The sequence below is a fragment of the Pithys albifrons genome, chromosome 4, assembly GCF_047495875.1.
Source record: "Pithys albifrons albifrons isolate INPA30051 chromosome 4, PitAlb_v1, whole genome shotgun sequence".
Taxonomy (NCBI): Eukaryota; Metazoa; Chordata; class Aves; order Passeriformes; family Thamnophilidae; genus Pithys; species Pithys albifrons.
The window spans coordinates 90,881,766-90,898,693 of NC_092461.1; the positions used below are offsets into that span (position 1 = coordinate 90,881,766).

General features: G+C 39.4%; 1 protein-coding gene across 5 annotated transcripts in view; it reads left to right on the plus strand.

The window, feature by feature from the left end:
• The window catches only part of CARMIL1 (capping protein regulator and myosin 1 linker 1), a 189,689-nt gene that overhangs the window by 62,902 nt on the left and 109,859 nt on the right, over positions 1–16,928 (plus strand). For all 5 annotated transcript variants that reach the window (XM_071554950.1, XM_071554951.1, XM_071554952.1 and 2 more), the window contains one exon: positions 14,280–14,330. In XM_071554950.1, the coding sequence (XP_071411051.1) occupies positions 14,280–14,330 (51 nt within the window). The remainder of the gene's footprint in view (positions 1–14,279; positions 14,331–16,928) is intronic.

Below are 16,928 nucleotides of genomic sequence, written 5' to 3' on the forward strand. Positions count from 1 at the left end.
TTTCTGCATGGAACAAATCTTCCACAGTTGAAGCAGTTGGTCAGCCTCAGTCTAATTTTCCTTCTTACAAGTTCTTCTTCGGTATCTTCATGTTGCCAACAAGTAGCATCTTCAGCCAGTATAAATAAAAATTACTGCCCTTACCAATGAAGATTTGTGTGGGATATTGAAGTCTTTGAACTGGTTACACAGCCTTCCGGAAGCAGAAGCATGGCAAAGACCAGAAATTGAGTGAAGAGGAAAAATTCATGTGTTAGTCCTCAAAACTGGATTACCTTGACATTTAGTCACTTTCTGTAGTGTTTTGACTTTGCATTAAAACCTCTTTCTGGTTTAATTTAAGGGAAGCATCCATTTCACGTTCCCCTCCTCGGGAATGATACCTGATTATGAGACCTGAGGCTTGGCCCTGTCTGGTTTTGTCTTACATCACATCTCCAGTCGGTGATCTCACTTTTTCAAGGCCTGTTCGCATATTGCTGCTGTTGCTGCACTGTCATGGTCTGTAGGCTTTGACCCTTTTGGAGTGAGCGTTATTGAGTACCAGTGTTTTCAGACATCTCTATTTCATTCATCATGCATTTATAGTGACATGATCATTACAACCAGGGTCAGATCGCATAGTGTGAACCTTGAGGAGCAGGAGAAGGCTGTGTTTTTCTAACTAATTAGAAACTAGTTAGTTTTTCTAACTAATTTACTGGACTTCAGAAACTATAGAATTAATTGATTTGTGCCACAGGTGGGTCAGTTATGTACCTTGAGAGCTGTTATGTATTTTCACGTGGCTGCAGGAAAGGTAAAACTGTCTTCCCCCCGCCCCACCACTTTCACATGTTTTAAAGCAAAATTCTTCAGAGTTTTTATTAGTAACCACCTCAGGCCCCATGCTGATATTGTTGGATGAAGCACTGGGGTCTTTATCATGTGAAGAGTGGGCATAAAGATGTATTGATTTAGAAGCCTGGTATTCGACATCTTTTCCTGAAAGGGTTATTCCTATTTGCTTCTATCACCTGCAATTTTAAATTAGGGCCTTAATTGCATGTATGATAATAGCTTCTAGGAGTGGCCTCATTAAAAATGTACTTTATGATCCATGATGATGTGATTGTTTGAGGCAAAAAGTTGGTTTTTGCTTTTTTTCTTAAATGCAGTGGGTAGTGAGCACTCTTACTTTTTCAGATTGAGCAGAGTAGTGTCTTCCAAAACTTCTCTACTCACCCTGGAGTAGATGTCAATAAAATGTCTCCTTGTTTCCATCTCTTTTGACCACTGCTTAAGGAGAAATCTATACTTGAAGACAGAAGATCTCTTAATTTATGACCAAGTGGGAAGTAGGGACCCTTCAGAATTGGTGGAGCTCTGCAATGCAATGGAATTTGAAAAGTAATTCCATCACAGACATGTTGACATGGATGTTTTCTTCTCCTCGTCTTCATTTCTTGGTGCAGGTGTGTGAGAAAATGCTAGGATTTAGGAAAGGGAAAGAGAAGATAGCTATACCCAGTCTACAAGAAAATTAAAAAAGATAATGTAGACAAGTTTAATGATCAGAGGACTGTGACAGAAGAAATAGAAGATAAGGCTAGGAGTTTGTTTCAGTGTTGCAATTGTGGTAGGAGGTTTCCATCTCTGATGGCTGTCATTTACTGACATCATTAATGCTCTCATCTGAATAATGGAGTTAATGTCCAATAATACATGTATTTGGGCGGAACTCAAATCTTCAATGAAATTCTGATATCTTCCGTTGCTATGTTGGTAAAATTTTGTACAAACTTGCTAACAAGACAGTGATGATTTATTTATGGTGTGTTTGGGAACTTAACCATGTAATTCAAAAACTTTACAGCCATTTCTTTAAAGCTTCTAATTTTAGTTGTACAAAACTTCTGCGTTGATATAAATATCAAAGCTCAACAAAAGGAAAAGAAAACATATTTAGACCTTTAAGCAATACAAGATCTTGAGAAGAGATGATAAACAAGAAGTGGGTAGAAAAATCGTGATTATACACGATTCAGCCATTTAGGCAGCATGATTGAACAGCATTTTCCTTTCTGACTTCTGTGAGAAGACCAGCAAAAATTGACTGAATCCAGGTGAGTTTGTTGAAGTGATTGATCGATGATGTATAACTCCATCAAATCCACGTTACTGTGAATTTAGGCTAAGGATGATAGTCACATTTGAAGCAAATTTAGCTAAACTGGTGTGTGAATATTAATGCCATACTTTTTAACTGGTGTAATCTTAAAGTTGCACTTGCAAGCCTTGTTCTTAGAAACTAAACTGAGATGGACTTTAACTGACTAATACTTCACTTGTGAGATCTTGCACTGCTTAAACTAAATATTAAAATCCCCTCTGAAGTTAATAGATGACAAGAAAGGCAACAGTAGCAACTGGATGGAGTCCACCCAGGAAGTGAACAATTGTACTAGTTTTCCTAAGGATAAGCACTTGCACATTATTGTGCAATGCAATTAGCAACGTTTGGTTTTGGCTTTTGCACTTAAAAAAACTCAAAAAACCTTTCACCAGCATGAAGAATCAAAGAAACTACAACGTTTTACAAAAAGCAGGAAATAACACCAATACTTCTTTCAAGTGGTTCAAGCTGATTGTAGCATGGGTTTTGTTTTATTTAGGCAATGTCTAGCTTAAATACATAATAAAGATACAAATTATGTGTCTAAACACCCTATATCAGAGTGAAAAAGGTAGAGCATTGACAAGACAGTGGATGAAAAAATTTTGTCTGTGATGCGTTGAATTTCAGCTGAAGGCTTCCCTGTACATCTCCAGTGGTAGGTGAGCAAGTTAGTTTTCAACCCTGCTATTGAATAGGTAGAGATAATAGGCCGGGGGATACCGTGCTTAAAAGGTATCCTGTCTTCTTGAAGTTGTGTCTATTTTAATCTTTTGTTCTGTTTTGATCACCATCTGAGCTGTGTTAACTGCAAGAGTGTAGTGGTGCTTGGAAAAAGCTTAAAAAAATGCATCCATGCTGCAGTCAGGATACCTACTGACTTGTCTTATTCAAGGAAGCTCTAAATTTCCTTAAAACCAGGGTAACTTAAATTGTGTGGAGTTGGGTCTAGCCTGAAAGGTCTCTCTGTGGCATGGGGACCTTTTCAGGCAGTTAACTTACCTAGAGCACTATGTTCCGGTGTCTCTGATGTTGTTGGTTGGTAGCTGGGATGTATTGCGGCTAAGCTGACCTTGAGTTGTTTCAGTCACATGTTTGCCTGCAGAAGAGACTGCCTTTGGTTGTACTGGGCCCTTTCGGTGGGGTGGTTTGGTGCTGGTGGCACATGGGTCTGGGGCTATGGAGGGAGTTGTCTCACCACAGTGCAAACTGTTGCTGAGCCTCCTGAGTGCCCACCTTTCCTTCTTTGTGGACATATACCAGCTTTTTCTTCATTAGAAATTTCTTTAGAAACAAAACATTGATGATTCAGTAACAGTTTTTGAAGCAGTGTTCTGTCTACCTAGGATGATTCTTAGGAATTAAAGGCCTGGCCGTCTGGAGAATGGGAAGAGAGTTGCCTGCCAACCTACCATCTAAACAGAGCAAAGTCTGTTCTCAGATGTATTTTCCTCCTTTGGAGACTGTACTATACCTCTATATTGAAAAATAAGATAGTCCACAAATTGAAGAGCTTGTGAATCATTATTCTAGATAAATGATAAAGCCTGGAAGGATCTAGTTTGCTTGACACTTCTGTAGCTTGCTCTGACAAGCTGAGTCAGTTATATGTTCACTGTAGTGAAGTAACCTTTTAAAAGCTCTCTTCCTCTCCATAAGACTCTCGTGTTTAGAAATGAGCAGTGGTTAAGCAGCATTAAGCATATGAATCAGTGCTTACAAAACCCAAATTCACAAACAAAATTGTTTGGAGAAACAGTCTGATTTAGAAGACCTTTGCATCAGAATCTTGTGAAGGCTTTTTGGGGAGGCAAGATGATTTTTCCCCCAAATTTTCAGGGTCATAGGAAGTTTACAAACCACTGAAATTTTCGGAAGATCTGGAAGCTCTCACTACTGAGTGTAGTGTACAAGGGTAACAGTTGTTATACTTAAATCCTAAGTCTGAAGAGCAGAGTTATTTGCATTCAGTGGATTGTAATTACTTTAAGCATGGTTTCTGACCTTTTTTTTTAAAAAAAGTTTATTTTTTATTTGGCTGTTAGAAATTGATGTTCTCAGATAAATGGGGATATTTTGTTACTGCATGCATTTCTCAAGTTAATATACTGGATCAGAAGCTGTAAAAGTAACATGCTATAGTAGTGTGATACATTTAAGAATCCTCACAAAATCAGAAATTATGAAAATGACCTTTATATTAGGTAGGAGCATATTAATTTTTAGTGATGAACAGCATTCAGTCATTGTCATCATATGACTTTTAAAAATCAGCACAAAGAATAGTAGCCCTACCTCAGTGGGTTTTGCCCAGCACATGCAGTTTGTGTTTCTTAGGCAGACAAGACAGTGTGCATTTTAGGAGTGGGCTGAAACTGCCAAGTATTTTTTTGCAGCATGTTGGAGGCAAAATTGCTTTTGTGGAATGTGGCAATTCCTGAATTTCTGTCTGAGGAGAAGCCAAATGCAATCAGCTGTGTCACTGTCCAAAGCTGGTGTGGCCTCTGGGTTTCCTGCCTGCTAGATACAGAGTGGGAGAAGGGGGAGGGACTTCCAGCTGGGATTTGTAGTCTGGTACAGAATTTCCTAAGGAAGAAATCTATCCAACTTCATACATCTGCATGACAGGGGAGTGGGGACATTGTTGACACCTCAGTTATTGGGTTGCCCTGACTGTAAGTTAAGTGTGTGACAGAGAAGGTTTCATGTGTTTTCCCCAGGAGATGGTAGTTGCTCATCAGCTAAACTGGTGGTTGGGTGGTCGGTCAGCACTGGGTAGACCAAAAGAGGATGTCCCAGCCATTTTCAGCTCCCACCACTTGAATGATAAAGTATTGGAGCTATGGAAAAGCTCCATACTGGAAGGAACCTCTTCCACTGCCCATTGCATGTGGGGATAGCAGTGGGGATGCCAGCACTGCTTTCTTGTGCAGAGACAGGGGAGTCATTTGCTCTCTTCTTGCCATTTCTGGAAGGTGTTTTAAACTGTGAAAGAAAAGATTTCTTTATCAAAGAAGAAATGTGATACACTAGAAATAAATTAGCTGTAAAAGAGATCATCTTGTAAAATGCAAAACAGTATAACAAAACACCTGAGCCTGGGGGCTGGGAATATAGTGGTGGCTTTTAAAGATTTTAAATGGCCAAGGAGCTGGCTCAAGCACCATTCCTGTCTTGAAAGATTGATGGTCTTAAGATACCAAAATGTATGAAGACTTGCAGGTGCTTGCTCAGGTGATTAGGAATGGAGTGGTTGTCAAGTTGTGTTAGTTCCAGGGGCTACTTGGTATTTTATAGATGATAGAGATGAAAAAAGGGTTTGGTAGGGAAGCAAAAGGAGGAAAAGGAAATCAGAGTGCACACAGGACAGCAATGAGACTCCTGCAGTAGTGTAGAGGAGCAGATCTTGAGTGAACCCCTCTGGATCTAATGAGGAAGAGGGTTTTGTCTTGCCTCTGTTTCTTTGGGAAAGAGCTGCCTAGGCTTGAAGGTTTTTATAACTCTCCATCCATTGGTTTGGGTTTGTGCTTCAATTTGTATATGCATGGAAAGTGCACGAAAGACTTAATTCTACACATTTATTAAGCTGACGTCTTTCTCTGGGCCACAGCTCTTGGGGTGTTCCAAGGTCAATATTTCTGAAACAGTGGTTTATGGCAGTGGCTATTGAGGAAAATTTTTTAATGTGTTACTTATTTTATTTTAATATTAAGTGGAGCTAAGTGCATAGCACTTTGCTAATTGAATCTTCATTTAATTGTTAGTAACTAAATGCAAATACAGAGTTTCTTATAAAATGTTTGCTCTGTAGATCAAATTGCTTTTCCTCTGTACCTGAAGTTTTTGTTTTCCTTCCTGGTCTTTAAAGTTCTTCATTATGGTTGCTGTGACACACTTAAAAAGAGAGCAATCCCATCACCAAGGATCACTGCAAAATGTTTCATCTGGCATTTCTAAGTGATGAAATTAAAGAAGATAAGAATAAAAGCACTGCAATAGCAAAATCTATTTCCAGCTACTTTTGCATAGAAACAGCGTCATATGCAGCACACCAAAATGCTTCCAGTTTCAACTGCTGTCCATAAACAAAGAAGCAAACTCTGTGTAGGAAGAGGGAAGGTATATGGATGTTTCTTGTTATTAACACCATGGATAGGTAACGGGAGAGTTTTTTCAAAGGGTGCCTGTATGCTCTTTTTATGATGGAGAGAAGTAGCACAAGAGCATAAAAAATTGTTGCTCAGGAAATGCTGGAGCCCTTTGAGTTACAAGTCAATGGAATATTCTCAACCTGTTATTTAACCAAGTATTGTGAGGCTAGAACATTGTAAAAGTCTGATAAGGTACTTTGTAACCTGAATTGTGATGGTGAATCTGTGTAATGGCTTTATATAGATAAAAGTGAAAGTGGGGAAAAAATTTGAAATAAAGGTGTATTCACACTGCTGTGCTGGTGACCTATTTATGTGTAGTGTAGGTACAGAGATGGAAAACCCCCTTTGGGTGATATGCCTCAGTGATGAGTAAGTGAAGGTATGTGGTTGATCCTGCATGTCTCCTGCTCCTCTCCTCTACCCCGGCTGCGGTCAGCCCAGGCTGGGTCCAGTGCCATGAGGAGGACTTTGTATTGTTGAAGGGCTGCTGCTCTCTGTTCCCTATTTTCATAACTCAGAGGAGGCTTAAAGAACATGCTAGGTAGGTCTTCTGGTATTTAGTGCTTTACAGCACTATGGGGTTTTTTTGTTCTTGGGAATTGTGTGGTGGTGAGCAGAATGACAAAGCCAATGCAGTCTGCAAGGGATTGCATTGGCTTTAGTGCTCTGTATTGGACATCTCTCACAATGCCAAGAAACTGGTTCATGACTGACTGGTTGGAAGAACAAGGGAATGCTGTGCACATATGCAATAGATGTCTGTCCCTCCACAAGCAGCAATGTGGTTAATGGATATGGTAGGATTAGATACAAAACTTCTGAGTGTAAAGTCTCAAAATCAGGGGAGTCCCAGTCTGCACCACTGGTGACTACATCACATGATACTTTAAGTGACAGGGCTTGGAAGTTGAGGTGTCCGTTGCTCCTGTTGCTGCCCTTGGTTGTGTCTGGCCAAAGGTAAGCATCTGTCTCCATTTCTTCTGAACTCCCGCCTTTACTGGAATAGCTGAGTTGTTTGCTCCTTGCAAAACAATTGCAGGGTTATAGCAAGTGTTCATGTTTGTTTGCTCTCCTGGTGTTAGAGAAGCACGGCTTGATTCATGTGTCTTTTATAAACAGTTTGCAGGGCTAGTACACTGCCTTGTAGGTGGTAATGGTAGTGTTGTTAGAACTGTTGGAGGAGATAATAAACAAATTTGGTTTAGTCTGGAAATTCTGTCTGAATTTGCTGATAAACCTCCAAGCTATATTATTTCTTCTCATACTGCAGAATTAGGGCCCTTTTACTCCAAGCTTCTATTTCAAGCTTTTCCACTTCATTTTGCCTTCTTGTTTTAGGCAAATCTCTGCTTGCCTATGCCTTGGTTTTCATCAGTTCTAAAATGAGGATACTTTTCTTAACTGTCTTCTAGGGAGGACTTGTTCATTGTTGCCTCTGAAGTAGAAACTGCTTTGCAGATTTGAGCAGGTCTCCAATAGCTAAATAACCATTTCTGTTAGAAGGGTCCTCTAACTTAGACTGAAAGGGAAATTTATGTAAAGCACTCCGTTGTGCCATCTTGTGGTTTCCCCTGTCTTGCTTGGTACATTAATTTGAAAGATGTTTTTCTTCCCTTTAAACACAGCAGATTTAGTGCCAGCTGTTTTGGTATCTGAGCACACATTTTCTGTGGAAAATCCCCCAAAATTTCAACTAAAACTTTTCCCGATATCATCCTTTGCCATCTAGAAAATATGGAAATTGGTGACCCATAACAGATCAGGCTTGATTTTTTAATGCTGTGTGATGGCAATAAGGATCAGTGAAAAGGTGTGCTCTTCACAGCATGCCTATGGCAGGGAGGCTCACACTCTGTCCATGGCTCACATAAGAGGACCTTGTTGAGTCAGCAGTGATTGACTTCAGGAATGGTAATATGCCAGCAGAGCAGCCCTTTATGGCGATGGCTGAGGTAGTTACTTGAGCTGTAGATCTTGAGCCTGTATTGGGCAGGAGAGAATTGTATGAATGCAAATAACAGCTTGCCTTAGTGCTGCCGGTCTGCTCTGGGATATGTTTTGGTCTTTGGCTGGCCACACAGGCACCAGCAGCTTAGGCAAGCCTGGGAATGTGTTCAACTTGGCTCAGAGAGGGAGAAATTTTATTTGTGTGTGTGAACTGAAATGCACTAACCCTTTCAAAAAGGATCTTCTCCAGTTCCAAAGACTGGGTCAGTATTGGTGGATAAATAAGTAGACATTTGGAACAGGAGTGAGTAAGACTTGTCAATGATTTTGTCCTAGATGACACTTTAAAAGTAACCAAGACCAAATAGTCACAGACAAACTCAACCTCAGGCAACTGAGAGGGCTGTGTGGATGAAGGTGGTGATGCTGCAAGCCCTCAGGTCAGGGCTGCACTGGGCTGCTTTACTGGTGTCAGCATTCAGCAGAGAAAGCCACCATATGCCAAGTGATACTACCATTTCAGATGATGCAGCATACATGTTTGTGTTGTGCCTGAGCTAATCAGCCCTCCAAAAAGCCCTTCAGGATGTCAGCTAGCCTCTTTGTGTAGGGAGGCACAGTGCTTTTAGTAGGAACTGCCTCGCTCAAAACCAGCTCTAACATCTCTAACGTGGTGCTGAAAGGGGCCTTTTATCTAATCGAACTCCAGTTGCTTCAGGATGAAGCATTTACAACATCAGGCATGCAACCCGGGAAATGAATGGTCAATCCTATAGGGACCGAGAGAGACTGGATGCTCTAACAAGTATTGATTCATCCACATTTTAACAAAACAAAAACTCTATTAGTGCTGCTGCTTTACCTCCCATTATTGTGTGTACATCAGATATTGAATCAGCAGTAACAATCGAAAGCTTATGGTAGAAATCATAAAGCAACAAATAAGTGTGGAAACCTAAAAATGCCGATGTTCTGGACAATAATGGTAATGAGTAACAATAAAAATAGGGATGGTATAACTAAGAGGGATGGTATAACTATAAGGACTGTCTTTTGGATTCCAGGCATTCTCAAAATGATGGCTACCTAAATAAGAAAATGCGTTGCCAATGCATCTTTTCTCCAGTAAATTAGAATGGAAGAGACTGAATCAATTTTGAGGCTGACAAGATGGCAAGCACTGGGAGAAAAAGAAACCACAGTGTAAGGAAAGGTACAGAGAGTGTATTTTAAGAGGTAAAATTGCAACAGTTGATGAAAAAAGTACCAAGTTAGTTGTTGGGGGGATTTTGGGTGGATTGTTTAAAGTGTTTATGTCCATCAGTTTCCAGCAAAAGCATTTCAGAAAACATTCCAGAAAAACATTTGGCTAATCAATCATTTTTTTGAGATTTCAGTAGAGGGAAGTTTCAAAACATCTGTGGTAGTGAGTGGAACAAGCATCATGCAACTTCCCACAGCCCATGAAGTGCTGGGATGATTCTATTTTATTTCATGTTTAGTCATGAGTCATGTATGCTCACTGTGTTTTCCAGAACTCTTTATCCCTGGGCATTTAAAAAAGGGCAGTAGTGTTTTAAAAAAGTTTTTCATTTACTTATGAATTCAAAACTGTTTTAAATATAGATAAGGTAGCTTGAGTTGCTGTGGTCTGTCTGGCAAAACAGATGCAATTAGCACAGAGCTGAGTTGCACTAATGATCTTCCCAAGAGTGACTGCCAGGTAGGGTGACTAGGTTAACCCAGTGCAACTCTGTTAATTTAACTTCCAGTACTAAAATGGGTAATAAGGCTAGAATTTGACAATAAATCACAAATGCATCTGTATGTTTATGTTTTACTGATAAACTCAATGAGGATCTGTGTTCAAATTAATTTTATTTACTGAAGCAGATTATTTATTCTGGTAAACAGAAGATGACCTTGTAGGCCTTGAGTCTCTGGACTAATAATTATCAGGGTAGGTTTTTGGTAAAAGTTTCCAAATTTTAACTTGTTTCATGTACACTGTGAGCAGTGTAGGGAGCATTACAGAATTTGAAATGATAAAAATATTAGGAAATCAACTCTGGTATATGTGTGCGAATTGGAGTAATTTAAAATTCAAATCATAATCCTGTTTTATACTTGAAGAAGACAGACTGAAGCTGCTGTTAACTAAATAAAATGCTCTTTTATCATTCCTTGCATGGAGCAACAGCCAGGTTATGTACTCTGTATAAAGTTTACCTGGCAGTTAAATGCCTCCCTGACATCCGATCCCGTCAGATCTCGGAAGCTAAGCAGGGTCAGCCCCAGATTAGTACTTGGATGGGAGACCTCCTGGGAAATGCTGGGTGCTGTAGGTTCTAGTCCTGAGGACTTCACTGGCACTGTCCAAGCTCACTCGGCCGTGGCAGATGAACCTCAGGACTTAAACAGTGGGGCCAGTTCTGTGCACGCTGTGCCTCACCTAAAATCCCCCGCACAGGCTGGAAGGGCACACCCACGTGGGGACAGCCCTTCCCAAATCTTCGTTTGCGAAGCTGAGCCACACACACACATAAAATTTACCTGGATGTGTTTGCTGCCTTCACATCAGTCACTTGCAAACCTTTTGGCTTACCGGTGTGTTAAAGCATGATTCAAATCCTGAGTCTTTTTCTTTAACCCACGTGCTTTTGATGGGATCTTTTAACTTTATTAATGATTGAATACTACTCGCGACCAAACAAAATGGTTATGAAGGAGCAGGGCTGTGACTTGTTATGCGGAACAAGTGAGATCATTTTCTTATCAGATGATAAGGTGAATTATACACTGTGCCCAGCTGACATTCCTGATCAGTTGGGAGCCAAGGAGCTCTTTGTTCAGAGTTGTCCCTGGAGTGAGGGGGTCTGCTCCTCTGAGTCTGGTTTTCAAAGTGATTTGGATCATGACACTTCTCCTGTACTCAAGGTTCCCCAGGTGCAAAATGAATATAACAGTGGCAGAGCCTTCTCAGTAAGATGCTTGGGGATTGCTAGAGTAATGGTGGCTGCTACTGCTTTTTAGTTTCTTTGTATGAAGAAATTAAAAAAAAATTCAGGAAATCTGGATGCTTCTGGAAGCCCTAGATAATTGTGCAATTAAGCACATACTCATTATTCATGTCAGAGGAATGCACAGAGACCTGGGTCTTCCTTCACAAAATTAACTTGCTTCTTGAAAGGAGACTTGAGCTGTCAGTGTGAAAGCACTTCTGGTGCCTCTGCCTTTGGCACTAGCATCATACTTTGCAAGGGAAGGAATAGAGTGATGTGTTGTTTTAACTAGTCTGTAATACATGTTCTGTTGCCCTTGCTGGTACTAACAACCATGCAGAATCCTATTGGCAGAGACACGGGTGAGCTGCTATCTTAATAGACATTATTTGTTTATGCATTGCAGAGTTATCGAGAAGAAGGTCACTGAAAACCGTTCATGTTTCACAGCTTATTCAGCAACTCTCAAGTTGAATCAGGGTACAGGTTACTGTGTTTCTAAATATGATGAAAAATTATGATGTTAAAATGCAGGTGTCACATAAAATTTTTAAAATATCAGAAAAAAATCAGAAAGCGGTAAAGTAAAGCTGATCCTGTCAAAGGTCATGATGCATACTTATGGATTTTAGCAACTAAAATTGTGATAAATACCTCCTCTTAGGAGGTAAATAATAAATCTAGTCCTGCTGTTGTCAAGATGGGGCATTAATTTTGCAATAGTAATTGACCTTGTCTTCAACTGATTTTACGTGAAAATCAAACTCTTACTTGTTTGTGACAGTCTCAACTGTGAAAACTGTAGAAACCTCAGTGTTATTGGATTAGAGGGCTCAGGCTTTTTTTGTAGCACTTTATTGCTCAATATTACCTCTCTACCTGCTGAGTGGGAAGTATCATCTTACAGCGGTCCTCTCTGTGTATAAATGCATCTTTAGGTAAGTGGGTATTTCAGCTTTGTTGGTGTTAGAAAGATCTCTTTGGTATCATTAGTACATCTACCACAAAAGTATATCCTGACAGGTGCTCTGTTGGAACATCCTTTTCCAACATAATTGTTAGGTCCTTCTGGCTACCTGGTTTGCATTTAACTTTGTTGTTTGGACTGCTCATGTGTACTGTAATCATGTTACATTAACCCTCTCAATGCTCATAAAGTAACTTCAACCCACATATGCAAGCAAATGTTTTATAACAAGACTGTGACATGATTTTCCTGCGGCCAGCTGTCCCACTGTGGTGACATATACATGAGCACTGATCTCTCTAATGCTGTAGGCCACTACCTAGAAGGTAATATGGAAAGCAGGTCTTCAAAAGGTGTCCTTTTCCCTAACTATCTCACTTGTGCAGCTGAGACATGGTGACCAGAAGCAGATCAGGAGAAGCTGTTGCAGCTGTTCTGCCTGTTGCCCTGGAGCGATTTTTTTAGTGGTACCAGTGCCAGGAGGGTGCCTGATCACCTACCCCTGTTCAGAGCTGGGCAGCTTGTTTGTGAGTGAGTTTGTGAATAAGAGGGACACTCTTACTGATAGCGAAGCTATTTTGTGAGCACACAGGGGCGTGATCTTTCCCAGGGGCTGCCAGAAGAGCAGTGTCCAACTGTGTGTAGCTGCCCTGAGCAGGTGGGTGAGGGAGGGGAAACATCAAGGTTTTATTGCTGGGGACATTGTGGTTGTACAGTGGAAAAATCCCTTGGGTGGGCCCTTCCCCTTTCTCTTTGTGCTGGATTGTGGAAGACATTCTTGGGATAGGTGCAGCCAAGAGGAGAGCAGGAGAGACTGTTTCTCTCCCACATGTGAGCAAGGAGATGAAGCAGGTCTGTCTGACAGGGCCTGGATGTGCCACGCAGCATAAGGGGATCCAGTTAAGGGTTGAGCCTTATAGGAGGCACTGGTTGTTATACAGTGGTTTGGCTCTGCATCAGAGCACTAGATCTAACACATCAACCCCGAAACAATCTGCTAATATCTGACACTCATGCTCTTAGGTTTTAGCAACATGTGATTCAACTGAGGTGCTAAAGCTGGAATCCAGTCTCTGAAGTGTTTGAACAGCATTTGGAGCTAGGTGTTGGGTTGGCTTCTTAGGCTGGTTCTCCCTCTCTGAGTGAGGAACATGGTTTTTATGTCAACCTGATCATCTAATGATGGATAATTACTGAGCAGAGATGAGTTCAGAAGGTCCTAGCTGTGTGAAAACCTCTGCATGTGCTGTGGGATTTTGATGCTGGTGTTCAAATGGAATTTGGGGGGTTTTTTTGGGTGGTGTGGGGGTTTTTTGGGTTTTTTGGGGGTTTTTTTGGTCTGGAAAAAGATGTAGCCAATAGTAAATAATTCTGTAGGCAGGTAAATCAACAAGGAGTACTGTAGTTTTGCAAGATGAGTCATCTGTTCTGCATAGCGTAAAATCTGTGAGTGGGATGTGCTACTAAAGATTGGAGTGATATGATATAGAATAATTATATTTTGATTGGCAGTAGCTTGCAAAATACTTGTTTTCTTCCCAGAGTTACTGGTCTCACTAGCCTAAATGCATTTTTGCTGGAGAAGAAATGCAGGTGATATCAATGAGAAACCTTTGCATTCTCACTCTAGAAATGCACCAAATGTGTCCAAAAGAAAATGTTTGCTTACAGTCTCTTATATCACCAATAACATCATGCTTATCTTGTGTATTTTTTTACGTTTAAGGACATCCTGTGTTCCTGGTAGGAATTCTTATCCTTGTTTCTTTTTAAGATGTCACTGAGATTTCTAGTACCTGTTCTTGAGAGATTGATTAAATAAATTTATTCAGGTCAATGATGTGCTAACTAGTTTATAGATTATTAGATTGCAACAGTCTCTTCACTGTGTTCTACTGGATCTGATCACAGTTTTCTTCCTTCAGTGTATGACAGCAAAGGCAGTCTATGCTCACTCTACTAAAGGCACTTTCCCTCTGGATTTTCCTAGAGAATAGTCTTTAAAAATATTAAATATTTCTTACAAATTCTGTACTTTTCTTTTTTTTCAATAGGTGTTGGCATCATGTCGGGCATTTCTTTTAACGTCTCGGATACCCACCAAGGTAAAATCACTGTGTTTCTTAACTATTCTGGGGTTTTAGATACAAATAAAAGTTACATAAACTAAGTAGCAAACATCTAGTATGTTTTAGTTATACCTGTACATCTGTTAAAAAAATAATTGAGGGATGATAAGTTGCATGGTCTTGGGTGAGCATGTTGCTTCCATTAGTGTATGCTTTAAATGAATTTGTCAGTGCACTCACATAGAGATATCTATCTATCTATCTATCTATCTATCTATCTATCTATCTATCTATCTATCCATCCATATATATATATACACATATATATATATGTATATATATATATATATATACACACACACACATGCACACCCCATTTCAGAGGAATTTTAACTTCTAGAAGTGCAGGTGGCTGAAGAGTTATGTTATAAACTCCAACTTGAAGAACTGTGAGATGAGCCTGATTATAGAAGGACAGTTCATGTGCAAACAAGCTGATGGCATTATTCCCTCTCGAGTTTGTAGTGTCAAATAGGATTATATTTGATTTGGAGGTAGAAATTTTGTTGAGTTCTATTAAATTCTGATGTTTTCTTATGGTTTCTGTGGTTCATTTTGAAAAGCATCTTGGCAACCTGCCTTGCCAATGCTGGTGAATTATTTTTTCTAGCCCTGTGGCAATTCATAATGATTGTTGTAGCAGAGAAAGATAATTTCCATATGAATAAAAATGACTGATGTGGAAGAACGTCTCTTGTCCAGCTTGAAATCAGTGAATGGGAACTTGGTACATGTCCTATTTTGTTATATTTTACACATAAGTGTGTCAAGTGTGTGCACGCTTTATAGACAAAACAGAAACAGTAAACTGAATACTTGATACCAAATTTTCAGTTATCATTATTGATAAATGTGACTGTCCTTACTTATAATTTGAAGATGCTGACTAACAGGTAGAATGACCGTGTCTTGAATTGCTGCTGAAATTTATTTTGCTCAGTTGATCGCCCTGTTCCTGCAGCACAGATGTCTCTGGTTGGTTCTTGGCTTTTGGATCACTGCAGTTTTCAGCCAGGGCTTTTTAAGACAGGGTTTGGTGACTGCTTGCATGGAAACATAGATACATTTAGTGAAGAGCTCAGACATCAATGCAGTGCAGCAAAGCCATTGTAATTCATCAAAAAGCTCTTGACGATGGGGCTTGGAACACTAAAGTGATAGCTCTATGTCTAGTTCAGTGTTTCATACAACTTTCAGAACTCCTTTCATTAAATAGATTTACATAGTTGAAAAACTTGGTGTTGTTTTAATGAAAATCTAGAATATATATTCTGTACTAATAGAAGTGTGACTTTGGTGATAGCAAAGAGAAGGAAGATGATGAGAAACTGCTTGCAATTTATGTTTAATTAAACTTTGTATATCTGAACAATTATTAGGATGGTTGAAAATGCATTTCTAGCAGAGTTAGTGAAACTTACTGAATTTTCTAATGTCTGTAGTGTTTTCAAAAGCTACTCAGAAGCTTTCTGAGCCTGAGAACTTCCAGGCAGGCAGTAACTCCTAGAAAGACAGCTGAGAACATTCAGCAAGAACACATTATTTCTCTCAAAAAATTAAAAGGGGACCTCTAACAAAACTGAGAATGCAGAGATGGCCAGTTCTGAGCAACTGTTGTTGCTACATTCAATTCCAAACTTCCCTTTTCCTGAAACAAGGCTTTTGAGATGTATCTGCTAAACAAGGATCAAAGTTGAATGGATTTATTCTTGATTAACTACAATATCAACTCACACTACTATAGAGCAAAGAAACTACAATGGCCACCTCCTAAGTCCACAGTCTGGCCCATTCAGTTTGTCCCCACTAATCTAGGTGGACTCATAGAGAAGGAAGGGCAGTACGTAAAACCTACTAGTTCTTGCTAGAGTCTATCTAAAACATATTTGCAACATTACTAAATGCTGGATATGTTATCAAGCCCACAAGTAAGTGTATAAAATATTTGGGGCAATGTAATTCAGATTTGCGATTGTATTTCTAAAGAAACTTTAATTAAGTTTTGGTTGAAAAAATTGAAAGATAAAATAAGCTGTCTAGGTAGCTGTAGGGTTCCTAAACAAAAGGCATGCATAGCCTTTTGAGAAGCTTTTTAAAACATATGATTTTAGGTAGTAAACAAGATTATGCTTTTTAAAACCTTGTAAAAATTATTTCTTAGTTTGAGGTATATGATGTTTAGAATGTGCTCTACCTTTTTGCTGCAAAGCAAGGACTGTAAATTAATATTTTTAAATAGAAAAATGAACCAAAAATTAACTATAGAGATACTGCCACGTTTCCTGGTATTTGTTAATTCTAGTAAAGAGGATTTTTGCAAACTGAATTATTGAATTTGGATCTGTGTAAACTTTTCTCAGGAACAGAAAAGTATTTTTGATTGTGTGTACATATGAATATGTTTGTATATACAGAATACATTATCAAAAGAACCTTGAATCTGATGTATAAGTAATTTTGAAAATACAAAGGATTCCAATCACAGAAAATTTCCTTGTAAAATGTCATTGTGATTTAGGTAAACAAATGTTGAATAGTCTCATATCTTTGATTAATTTGACTGGCACTGGAGAA